Genomic DNA, 12,331 nt, shown 5'->3' on the forward strand with positions numbered 1-12,331 from the left:
GATGTCTTAACAAAAATTTTGGCGCGACACGTCAAGTCTTCTCAGACTACAGCTTTGAATGTAGCTGACCCAATGACACAGCAGGTGCTTTATTTTCTGTTAGAGGATATTCTTGCCCAAATAAAACCTGACTAGTGATTTTTTTTCCCTTTTTAAAAAATTAATGAATTTTATTACATTTATTGTTGTACAACAATCATCACAACCAAATTTTATAGCATTTCCATCCCAAACCCTTAGTGCAATCCCCTAACCCCTCAACCTGTCTTTTTTGGAAAGCATAAGTTTTCCAAAGTCTGTGAGTCAGTATTTGCTCTGAAAAGGAGTTCATTGTGTCCTTTTTTTTAGATTCCACATGTAAGTAATAGCATTTGATGTTGGTGTCTCATTGTCTGACTGACTTCAATTCTGACTAGTGATTTTAATGTAAGTGATTTGGGAGTCAAATTTGCTTTCCTTTGAGGTACATTTGAAATTTGAAGCACATTCTAGAGACATTTTTTTAATGTTGTTAATTTGATTGGTTTAGGCTTTGGGTTCTTAATTTACCTTAGTACAGACATTATTTTAATTAGTGCACTTTTTAAAACTTTGAATTTAGAAAACGTTTAAGAGTAGATTTGAATTGGATATAATCTTTGCTTCTTAAGCAGGTTGGATTTACACATCATTCTTCTGAATAACTTCCAAGGTTAGAAAAAATTGCTGTGTGTGTGTGTGAAGCATATTTCACTTTAAATATTACAAAATTATTTGGTAAGAGAATAGTTGACTTTGTACTATTAAATCCACCAGGCTCTATACGTATGTTTTAGGGAAGGAGGTTTCCAGCCTGCAGATTACCTAGTTAAATAGAACATCCAGAAAGGCTCTTAAATATGACCCTTCTCTCATATTTCACAATACCTAGGAAAAAAGAGAGATTCTCTGTTGCTATTCAGGAGGGGTTTTTGTTGTTGTTGTTTTGTTTGATTGGTGTTTGTTTGTTTTGGCTGAGGGTTTTTTGTTGTTGTTTTTTGTCTGGTTGGTTTTTGTTTGTTTGTTTGTTTTGGCTGCATCTACAGCATGTGGAAATTCCTGGCCCTGGGATTGAACCTGCATCACAGCAAGCCTCTGCAGTGACAACTCTGGATCCTTAACCCACTGCACCACAAGAGAACTCCAGGATTCTTCTTTTAATAGCTTCAGAAATTTTGAGGTCTGCTGTATCTGCACATTTCCCCTCTCCTTAACCTCATTAATGTTACCTACAGAACTTTTCTCTTTTTCTTTCTAGAAATTTGCAGTTCATGACTCATGAAATTTCTCCCTACTTTTTCTCTTTTATCATCTTGAACATTTTTCAATATCCACACTAATAATCCTTATATCATATATAGTCTAGTGTTTCTTAACTTACCCAGTTCCAGTGTCTTTTATCTCTATTTCTCAGAAGTTACCTATAGGGGTGGCCATATACTAGAATTCATCATAATTTGGAACTACTTCAGCTGAAGATTTTTGACTCTGAAGTTTCCCTTTCAGATCATGATTTTAGTTTAGGCAACTGTCTTTCATTCATTTATTTAGCAAGTATTTTTGGAGTGCCTATTGTCCACTGAACCTCAGAGTCCTTCCTTTTAACTATGTGACATGTGCTCCTCCTTTATTTTCATCTCTAGTTCTTTGATACTCTGCCTTGCTTTTTTTGTATTACTACTCTGATTAATTTTTGTATTACTACTCTGATTCTAATCTCATTTGCTTTTCTGGGTATAATGAATGAGTGATCAGGCCACTCAAGATGGCTCTTCTTTTGCTCTCTGTATATCCCCTGCCTGAGCCGTGCCTGCTTCACCTGTATCCTACTCCCATGACTGACCTTCCTACATACTTGCCACAGGCCCCATTTAGTGATTGTTCTTATCCAAGGGGCAGTCAGTGAGGGGCAGGCCCCTTTGCTAGTTTCCCTTGTAAGCAGTGAGCCAACCTGATCCCGATGTCATTTCCCCCGTAACTGGCACTCTCCCCTTCCCCCAGGAGTAAAGACTGCCCCCATGTCTTGCCCTTGCACCACTATCTGCCCCACATGGTGGGTGTCACACCAGGACTTTGCTTCAGAGGTGAAACAGCCACCATCCACTAAACCATTGATGTCTCTGTTGCTGATTCTGGGCTCTTTCCTTGGTCTTAAAACTGGGCAAATGCAAACTTTAGTAGACCCATGGAGCGCAGCCCAATGACGAGCCTCATGGTTGATCATTTCAATTGCACTTTAATTTTACATCTTCAGTTCTGACTTCTCTTTCCCAGGCTCTTTTACTATTTCCTCTGACCTTATTCATTATTGTTATATGTTACAATCAAGATGTATTGATATTTAGGAGTTCCTGTCATGGCTCAGCAGTTAACAAACCCGACTAGTATCCATGAGGATGCAGGTTTGATCCCTGGCCTTGCTCATTGAGTTAAGGATTCAGTGATATCATGAGCTGTGGTTTAGGTTGCAGACACAGCTCGGACTCCACGTCGTTGTGGCTGTGGTGTAGACCATCAGCTTTGGCTCCGATTCAGCCCCTAGTCCGGGAGCTTCCATGTGCCACAGGTGTGGCCCTCAAAAGACAAAAAAGAAAAAAAAAAGATGTATTGATATTTACCTACCTATCTGTGCTTTCTGTTGTTTTCTGTTCCATCATGCTTTTTTCTAGGGCCTCTTTTTAATTTTTTTTTAAATTTAGTACAGCTCTCTTGATGATGAATTCTGGTTTTGTTTATTGACTTATGACATCTTTATTTCCTTTTAATTTTAAAAGGGTCTTTTAACTAGACATAGAATTGCAGGTTAGCATTTATTTTCTTTTGGCATGTCAAAGACTCAAGACCATAGTCTATGTCGGGTCCACCTCTGCTTTTAAGTGTCTTGAGAGCCTGGGGTGTTTACAGGCGCTTCCCCACTGGCAGATCCTGAACTATAATCCTTGTCCTCTTAGCACTGAGAAACTTCCCCAAACTTCAGTTATAGGTAGTTATAGGGACTCTAGCTCTTATTCTGTAAGAGATGGGAAGTCAGTGAAAAGTTTGAATGGAGGAGTGATACACAAAAGAATTTCTATTTGCTGTGGTAAGAGAAGATTTAAGAAAGCAAAGAAGAACCTGAGAAGACCAGTTAAGAGAGTCTTGCAAAAAAGCAAACAAGAGATGGGGATGGCATGTAATTTTTTGTCTGGCTATTGAAATAACTTCCCACCTACCTCAAATCTTAAGCTATTCAAACAGTTTCTTCCTCCTAATGCCATAGTGATTTATTTCTAAAATTTGTGTCTAATGATGTCATTCCTCAGAGATTCTACATTACATATCTTGAAGTTAAAAATTCAAATTCCTGGAGTTCCCGTCGTGGCTCAGTGGTTAACAAATCCGACTAGGAACCATGAGGTTGCGGGTTCGATCCCTGGTCTGGCTCAGTGGGTTAAGGATCTGGCGTTGCCATGAGCCGTGGTGTAGGTTGCAGACACAGCTGGGATCTGGTGTTGCTGTGTCTGTGGCGTAGGCTTCAATGAGACCCCTAGCCTGGGAACCTCCATATGCCATGGGAGCAGCCCAAGAAATGGCACAAAAAAAAAAAAAAAAAATTAAAATTCCTTACCAAAGGATACAAGATCATATCCATGCTCTGGTGCCTACCTCCCTTTATAGCATCCTCTCCTATTGTACCTCTTTCCTATAGAGAGTGTTATCTACTTGGAGTCTAGTCTCTCTCCGTAGGTCATAAAACCCCCATAGGCCTCCATTCCTTAGGCCACGTTTTCCTTCTTCTTGAACTATCCTTCTCATCAATTCCCTTCTCTTGTCTGTCTTCCTCTAACTCCTCTTTAAAGATTCAGATTAAGGATCAAGGATAAGAGAAGCTTATCCTTCTCTTAGAGACGTTTCTGAACCTTTTCCTTCCCTATTCCAAGACAAAAAAAAAAAAAAAAATGAGTCTCTTTTGTGGATTCAGCACAATGCAATAAACATTTATAGCATTTACTCTCTACCAGGAGGTTTTAGGAGTTGGGAAATCACAGAAGACTAAACTACAGCATTTGCCCTCAAGGACCTTGTTCCAGAAGAGAAGACACAAAAATACATAATTATGGCATTCCCGTTGTGGCGCAGTGGTTAACGAATCTGACTAGGAACCATGAGGTTGCAGGTTCGATCCCTGGCCTTGCTCAGTGGGTTAAGGATCTGGCGTTGCCGTGAGCTGTGGTGTAGGTTGCAGATGTGGCTCGGATCCCACGTTGCTCTGGCTCTGGTGTAGGCCAGTGACTGCAGCTCCGATTAGACCCTTAGCCTGGGAACCTCCATATGTCACGGGAGCAGCCCTAGAAAAGGCAAAAAGACAACAAAACAAAACAAAACATAATTGCGTTATAGCGTGAAAGGTATAGCAGTAGAAAATATGATCTTGGGAGGAGGATGTGAGTGAAGGATTCCTAGAGGAGGAGAAATCCATATTGTCTTTTGAAGAATAAATCAGAGTTTATCAAGCAGACAAGGTGCATGGGGCAGGACAGATATGCAAGATTGAAGGAACAATATGCGCAGTGATATGGAATGGTGAAACATCAAGGAATATTACAGAAAAATTTGTATTTGAGTGTAAACTTTAAAAAGATAATTAATGGGAGGTGAGCTTAAAAAGAATGTATAGCCAAATATTGAGGGTCTTATTTGCAATGCATACCTTTATTGTTATAGTTAGCATATTGTATTGTAACCACTGGTTTTCATCTCCATGTCACACCGTATGGCTCCTTCTGGACAGGCATTGGGTCTTATTCATTAATCTTTTCCATACATAGCAGCTATCAAGTGCCTAAGATATAATGGATACTCAGTAAATGCTTATGTTATTATTGTGAATCCTATAAAACTTTTTTTTTCTTGGCTGTGCACATGGCATGTGGAAGTTCCTGGGCCAGGAATCTAACCTACACCACAGCAGCAAACCAAGCCACGGCGGTGACAATCTTGGATCTTTAACCTGCTAGGTCACCAGGGAACTAACTCTCTCTCTCTCCCTGTCCCTCCCTATCTATCTATCTACCTACCTACCTACCTATTTATCAGTCTATCGCCTGGGTTGAGTCTAGGCATTATCAAGTCCAAAGTCTAAGTATAAAAATAAAATTAAAATAAAATGCAAGTAATTAGAGATTTTTAGTAAAACTTCATTTACATCTGTGGCACAGGGCATGACATATCCAGTATGTAACGTTTTAAAAATTAAACATTATTAAATTGCTTCTCAGATTTAAATAGCAGTTATTGAGAGACAAGACCAATGAGTAGAATGGAACAGACACTTGGGCAGCCTTATCTAGGAAGCATGATGTTGCATATATATCTTTCCATTCACCTTTATGTCCTTGTTTCTGTTCCACTGCATTGGACCCCAGTTGGAGACAGTTAAGGTCTGTGCAACTCAGTTGGGTAGGACAGGTAGTCTGTGGGGTCCCTAGACTGGAAGACTGATGGCAGTTTTCAGCCCTGGTGTATTCTTTCCTATTGTATCCAAAAGGGCATCTCAAACCACTTCGGAAAGTAGCACAAATGTGTTAGAAATGTCAGGAATGTAAGGGGAAAAGGAAACATATAATCTCTATGGAATCAATCATAATAACACACAGTAGTAATCTGAGAAAAAAAGAATATTCAAATCACGTGCTCTTATACTATTAGCCACTGGCTAACTAGCTAATGACCAACCAAGAAACAGGAAAAGAAAATGAAAAGCAAAGCCTTGGAATAAACACATTGCTTTCTAGGTTTACACATCTTTTAGACATCTTTTCAAGAAAAAAAAATCACGTGAGCTTGTGTGCCTTCTGTTATCTTTTAAAAAATGCCTTTGCTGAGGCATCTACTAACCATTATGGTTTCTCCCAATATTCTCTCCTTTCTCCCCCCTTCTCCCTTAGTATCTTTTTGCCACATACATTGCTCCTTCAGCCACACTTGACATTGGACTCCAACAGGAAAAGAAAAGAGAAATTTATATGAAAATACAGCCACCATTTGAAGACCTTTTTGACACAGCAGAAGAATATATCCTTCTCCTCCTCCTCGAGCCTTGGACAAAGATGGTCAAATCAGACCAAGCTGCTTATGGAAAGGTATTGTGGTGCTGATCAATTGTGTGTGAACTGTCCAGGTTACTGCTAAACTGATGACAAGCAGCCTTGTTAACTTGCAAGAGAGAGATGCTGAGAAAGGTCTCACATGGGCTAGGAACTCAGAGTTAAGATTTGGGCAGACACAAAATTGGGTCAAGGAAAGTATTTATTAACTTAGCTTTTGCCAGTTTCTCTATTGTCTCCTAACAAAAGACTACAATCGATGTCATTTTTAATACTCTCTACAAATATGTCAGCAGAGAAAAATCCTGAGTTTGGGTTTCCTGTGAACCAATAAAATATGCCATGATAATATGCTGGCTTTGTCCCTTCTTGCCATCTCAGCAGTGGCCTTAATTTTGATTAATGGAAAAAGCCCGTTTATTTTTATGCTGGATGAGTTACAGTAAATATTACACCCATGGAAAATATAAATGTTTCATATGTATTGCGGAAAGCACATTCTCTGACTTCAGTGCTGCTATTTTAAAGCACCCCCAGATGTTCATCAGGTCAGCTGCTTGATTGGATAAAAGTGTCAACACATCTTTTTTCATTCCAAAAGAGGTCATTTGAAGCCTCAGTGCTTGAATATTTTCACCATTCTTATTGATGGGTGGAGGAAATTTCTTTAAAGGTTTATTTTGAATCACGACTTAAAACCATCCTTGGGTATTTTTAATAGGAAGTTAATGCATGTACCCTGTACATGAGGTCATTGCAGGTGGAGCTCTGCTGTCCCTGTATTGCCCTTGTCCGTTCACATTTCCTCAGCAACTCTTAGTCATGGCTTCTTCCAGAAAGGTTGGGTTAGGTAATTAAGATGAAATTAACACCAGAAATTAACATCAGATGGAAGTACCTTATTGGATTGTGACCAAAACAACCCTTCTGACTTACTAAATCCACTGACCCACAATAATGAATTTTTCATCCCTGATTTTTTTTTTTTTTTGTCCTGAAAAAATAGCATTTGCATCCTTTCTACCATTGCCCCAGGATGGGGATATTTTACACTAGGGAAGCTGAAAGCTTTGAAAAATTCTTGCCGCTCATGATTTTAAATACAGTGTACCGTGTGGAGGAGAGTGGCCGTGAGATACTGTCCTAGGGTAACGGAGCAGATTTAGCGTTACAACTGTCTCCACTAAGCCTCAAAGTTTTGGCCTTGGTGATTTTTACAAAATGCATGGGGCAAGTTATACACTCTTTTTAATACGAGGAAAATACATTTCTCTTAATTCCACAAACTTCTTAAATTCAGCCCAGAGTACTTCTCTTAAAAAAGCCCAGCTGACTGGATTACGTAGACGATCCCCCAAAGGACAACCAAGGAGACGTCACCAAAATTAGCTATTAAACACAGGAAGTTCTCAGTCCGCCAAACTGCTTTTTCCTGCAATAGGGAAATGGAAAATGATTTTATTCTCCTGACGATGTGAAGGATTCCAGGACACGGTCTGAAGGCTGAGCCCTACTGAGAAGTTTAATTTGAAAGCTTGACTCTCTCCTCTCTTGCTATAGCAAAAAAACCTTTGCTAACAGACTACTAATGATACAGTCCAGTCATCTCTCGCTTTACTGCGGATTATTGATCCCCTAAAGCTTGCATTGCCTCCCTTCATGACTATTGGCCTGCTATAAAGAAGAGAAGCTGGAAATGTGACCCAGAATGTTTTTAATGTCTCTTAGTTCACATGGGGTGTCCAGAAAGGAGCAATGATCTTTGGTGGCATTGTATCATTGCATAGGAATGTAGGCTTTCTTTTTTTTTTTTTTCTTTTTTTGGCTGCACCTGCAGCATATGGAAGTTCCCAGGCCAAGGATGGAATCCCAGCTGCAGCTGCAACCTACCCCACAACTGCGGTGATGCCAGATCCTTAACGCATTGCCCCGGGATGGGAATCGAACCCATGCCACCACAAAGACAACGCCAGGCAACACCTGCACCACAGCAGGAACTCCAGAATGTATGCATTTTTTTTTAATCATAGGCACTTGAAGCCCGACTTTGTTGTAGCTAATATTTTCCACTATGTGGGTCTTCCTGCTTTTGCCTCCAAACTAACTTTATTGGCAAGTGTGTTTGTTTTTCATCCCACTGTTCTTGGCAAATTGTGCCTCCTTTCCCCACTTCTTCATAATGCACATTCTTTTGATGTTACAAACTTTATTATTTTATTATAGGTGGAGCTGGTGGAAGAGATTCGACAGCTAGATTCTACATACTTCAGAAAGCTACAGGCTTTGCATAAAGAGACATTTTCCAAGAAAGTTGAGGTAAGAAACTCTCTGCTTAAAAAAATAAACATTTTAACCTGGAGAGGATTATCACTGCATATACTGAGGACCAAGAGGGAGTAGGGGTCTAATATTGAGGAGATCAGGTATTGATAAAGCAGGGGACAGGCAGTTTCATTTCCTGCTGCTTCTTTGCCTAGCACGCTGCATTTGACAGGTGTCACATTTTGACACATTTAACAGCAAAGTCAGAAGAACGAAGCAGATGAAGGAGCATAGGGCGCCCAGAGCCCTCGAGCCACATTATATCCCTTTGAATGTTACTGGTTATTTTCTGTATAGCAGCAGCTCTATTTGTTGTCAAGTCACTAGAGAATTAAATGGAGCTTTCCAAACAGAAAAAGAATGGTTGTGTGACAGCAATAAGCAAAACAGTAACGGAAAAAAATATGGAAATGGTTTAAGGGAGTCTGTAAAAAGATCATAGGATTGACTAGGATATTAAAAGTGTTATTTTGATTTATAAATTTGCAATCTTTGGATTGGCTAAGTAAGCCATGATAGAACCATAAAGCCATAAAATCAAATGTGTATCTACATAAAAATGACAGTTTAGATTCATATTTATTGACATGGAAAATGCCCAGGACATATTATTATATAAAATGTAGGGAACAAAGGCACTGGTATCATGTAACCCTATTTATATAAAATAACACATGCATTTCTACTTGTATACATGCATGCACAGAGAGCTGTCTGGAAAAATATTCATCAAAACAATATTAAAGATAGTTAGCTCTAAATGGTAGATTTCAAGTGATTTTTAAAAAAATTTTCTGCTTTGTACCTATCTGAAATCTGTGCTCTTTTACAATAAAATTTTACACATATAGTAAAGTTATTTTTATAATGTAAACTTCATGATATTGCCTTGTGAAAACATAGCAGTTCTTTATTTGAAGCGCTATTAATATCTGGAAAGGATATATAAAAATCCATAAAGGTAGCACATTATGAAGTTGTATTTTTTAAATTCAAAAATTATACTACTATTCATAATGCTTTTACCATTTGAAAGTTGACTGTTTAAATATCGGTAGTTTATCTCATGATCTGATGCTTTTCAATAACCAATAAGAAGATGAATTAATTATATAGGGAATTACAGAAGGAAGGATTTCCAAAGAATAAGCCTCTCTAGCGCTTTGCCCTGCAGGGCTTGTAAACTGTTTGTAAAACATCAGAGGTCTTAAAAATATCTAACAGTTAACTCTTATGTGAAAGAAACTATATCTGAAGTGTCTTATATTACTGTATATCTTTAAAAATTGTTATAGAGAAAATAATGTTTTGTGTTCATGATATGTTGTGAAGTAAAGGAACCAAGTTACAAAATCATACATAACTGTATAGTCCTAGCTTCATTTTTAATAAACTACATGTGTGCTAAAAAAGACTAAAAGGATACACATAAACATGGTAGTGGTGATTAGCTCTGAGTGGTAGTACTATATATGCTTTTTGTTTTCTTTTTAATCACAAAAGATGTATGACTTCTGTACCAACAAAAATAATGCAATTAATATTTTATAAGCACATATATGGTAAATGTTTACTCACGGTTCCTGAAAAGAAGGGAATGGAGAGGAACAGAATAGAATTTGATGTGAGCTAGAACCAGATTCTAGATTCTAGATTCTTCACCCAGTTCTACCACTGACTTGATAAATGGCATTGTCCTAGTAGTTGATTTTTTATTGCAGTTTCTCTTTAAGTTTGGAAAATAATTTGTTGTATTTAAGAGATGTTTATGAAAAGTATTATTTCACTAGGACACTACTTGTGATACCGGAACTGGTATTTCACCACTTCCTCGTGTCTCTAAACAAACAGAATACTGGAATAATGTTCCTGCAGAATTTAGGCATTTTACTTTTAATGACCTGGTTAACAACACACTGGAGTTCGAGCATTTCCGCCAGTTTCTTGAGGCTCATTCTTCAAGGTGAGGAATATAACCATTTTAAAATTTCTTTCTCTCTTAAAACATCATTTGTCTAAGCTGCTTAGTTTTATACGCTGCTTATTTTGATTCCACATATGATAAAAGTGATTCGATGCTAGATTTTACCCATTTCGGCATAGTCATCTGAAACCTATGTGGATACGTTTTGGTTGGGGTTCGCATTTGACAGTAACAGCCTCTAAGATGTTATTTTAAGGAGTCAAACAATATTCGTTGATACTGTTAGCATTGGCCAAATAAAAATACTGGTATGTTTTATTTTTTCCCCTGTTCTGCTGTTTCCTTCTTTTGCATTTTTCTAGACAGGTGCTCTAATTACTATTTCTGAGGTTTTCTTTTCCATTTCACTAAGCTATTGAAATTACAATTTTGTAATTTTTGTTAGTTAATACATAAATGAAACATTGTAGCTTTGCACAGAATCTTGGAACCTTATGACACATTTATGTCATATAAACTGAAGTACTAATCATATTTTTTCCAATAATTGTCTCCCAAGTTAAGCAAAAACTGGTTAGACCTGGGAGCCAAATTTCACATCTGTAGTTTTCCCTTCTTTGTGATGAGAATTATTCTAAATGTAGCATGTAGCCAAATAGACGTGCAATAGGGGGAAATGTTTCCCTGTTTGAAAGTGACAGTTCTGGTCCATCATTAAGGGAAGAACTCTGAGACCCTACCAATATGGTGGTAGATTCTCTTCTGATCCCAGCACTCCTTGTATTCATTCATATATTTAGCTAGGATAAGACAAGGTATTGTACTTATTAGTTCCAAGATCTAGTCGCTGGTGTTGACAGCTTTCTAAGGTCTGTCAAAATAGCAACTTGTTTGATGTTTAGTAGAATTGACAGAAAGAAGTGAGAAGGGCTGTACTTTATTTTTGTGTTTTCATTTTAGCATGGACCTTATGTGCTGGACAGACATTGAACAGTTCCGAAGAATAACTTACAAAGATCGAAAGCAAAGGGAGGCAAAATCTATATATATTAAAAACAAATACCTCAACAAAAAATATTTCTTTGGACCCAACAGTCCAGCTTCTCTCTATCAGCAAGATCAGGTATCAACATGGAAACATACTTTCCATACTGAAGTAGGAAAACTAGTAATTTATTTATTTTTGCCATCAACCTGAAAGTCATCTTTTTTTCTTTTGCAACTTATATGTTAGACATTTTTGATATCTTTTTTAAGGTATTCATAAGTATCTACAAATATCTTTAAAATTCACTCAAATCTTATGTATTATTACAATTATATTTTGGGGGGTTCCCATTGTGGCTCAGCAGAAATGAATCTGACTGGTATCCATGAGGATGTGGGTTCAATCCCTGGCTTTGCTCAGTGGGTTAAGGATCTGGCATTGCCGTGAGCTGCGGTGTAGGTTGCAGACGTGGCTCAGATCCCGTGTCGCTGTGGCTGTGGCACAGGCTGGCAGCTGCAGCTCCAATTCGACCCCTAGCCCTTGGAGCTTCCGTATGCCACAGGTGTGGCCCCCCAAAGCAAAAACAAACCCCAAAAACCCAATAAAAAGACCTGTATTTTTTAAAAGTAATTTCTGGGATAAAAATAACTTTTATTCATCTACTCACCCATTCATTTAGCAACTCTGAGAGGCCAGATACTGTTCTCGGTGCCTAGGGTGAGTGTTAAACAAGGGGGTAAAGTCCTTGTACGTTTCCATAAGCAGGAAAACAGCCGTTCTCAGCCTTTGGTCCTTGTCTCCACCCCTTTTCCATTCTTCTCTTAAATGAAATGACTCCCAAACATGATCGTTCTTTGAAAAATCCTTTTTGCTATTGAATTGTCTCCCAAAACTATTCTTACTGACCAGGAACTTAGATTTGCCATTTTGTAGAGCCAAAATCACATGGCCTTAATCACAACTTATTAATAACTCTGTGTGTCACAGTTTACA

At 38.2% G+C, this 12,331-nt stretch overlaps 1 protein-coding gene across 7 annotated transcripts in view; it reads left to right on the top strand.

Annotated features, from left to right (window-relative positions):
• RGS22 (regulator of G protein signaling 22) overlaps positions 1 to 12,331 on the top strand; it is a 159,081-nt gene that overhangs the window by 110,369 nt on the left and 36,381 nt on the right. For all 7 annotated transcript variants that reach the window (XM_021089055.1, XM_021089056.1, XM_021089052.1 and 4 more), the window contains exons 15-18: positions 5,946 to 6,140; positions 8,328 to 8,420; positions 10,217 to 10,389; positions 11,311 to 11,473. In XM_021089055.1, coding sequence (XP_020944714.1) covers positions 5,946 to 6,140; positions 8,328 to 8,420; positions 10,217 to 10,389; positions 11,311 to 11,473 — 624 coding nt within the window. The remainder of the gene's footprint in view (positions 1 to 5,945; positions 6,141 to 8,327; positions 8,421 to 10,216; positions 10,390 to 11,310; positions 11,474 to 12,331) is intronic.

This window comes from Sus scrofa, chromosome 4 (genome assembly GCF_000003025.6).
Source record: "Sus scrofa isolate TJ Tabasco breed Duroc chromosome 4, Sscrofa11.1, whole genome shotgun sequence".
NCBI classification, from domain to species: domain Eukaryota; kingdom Metazoa; phylum Chordata; class Mammalia; order Artiodactyla; family Suidae; genus Sus; species Sus scrofa.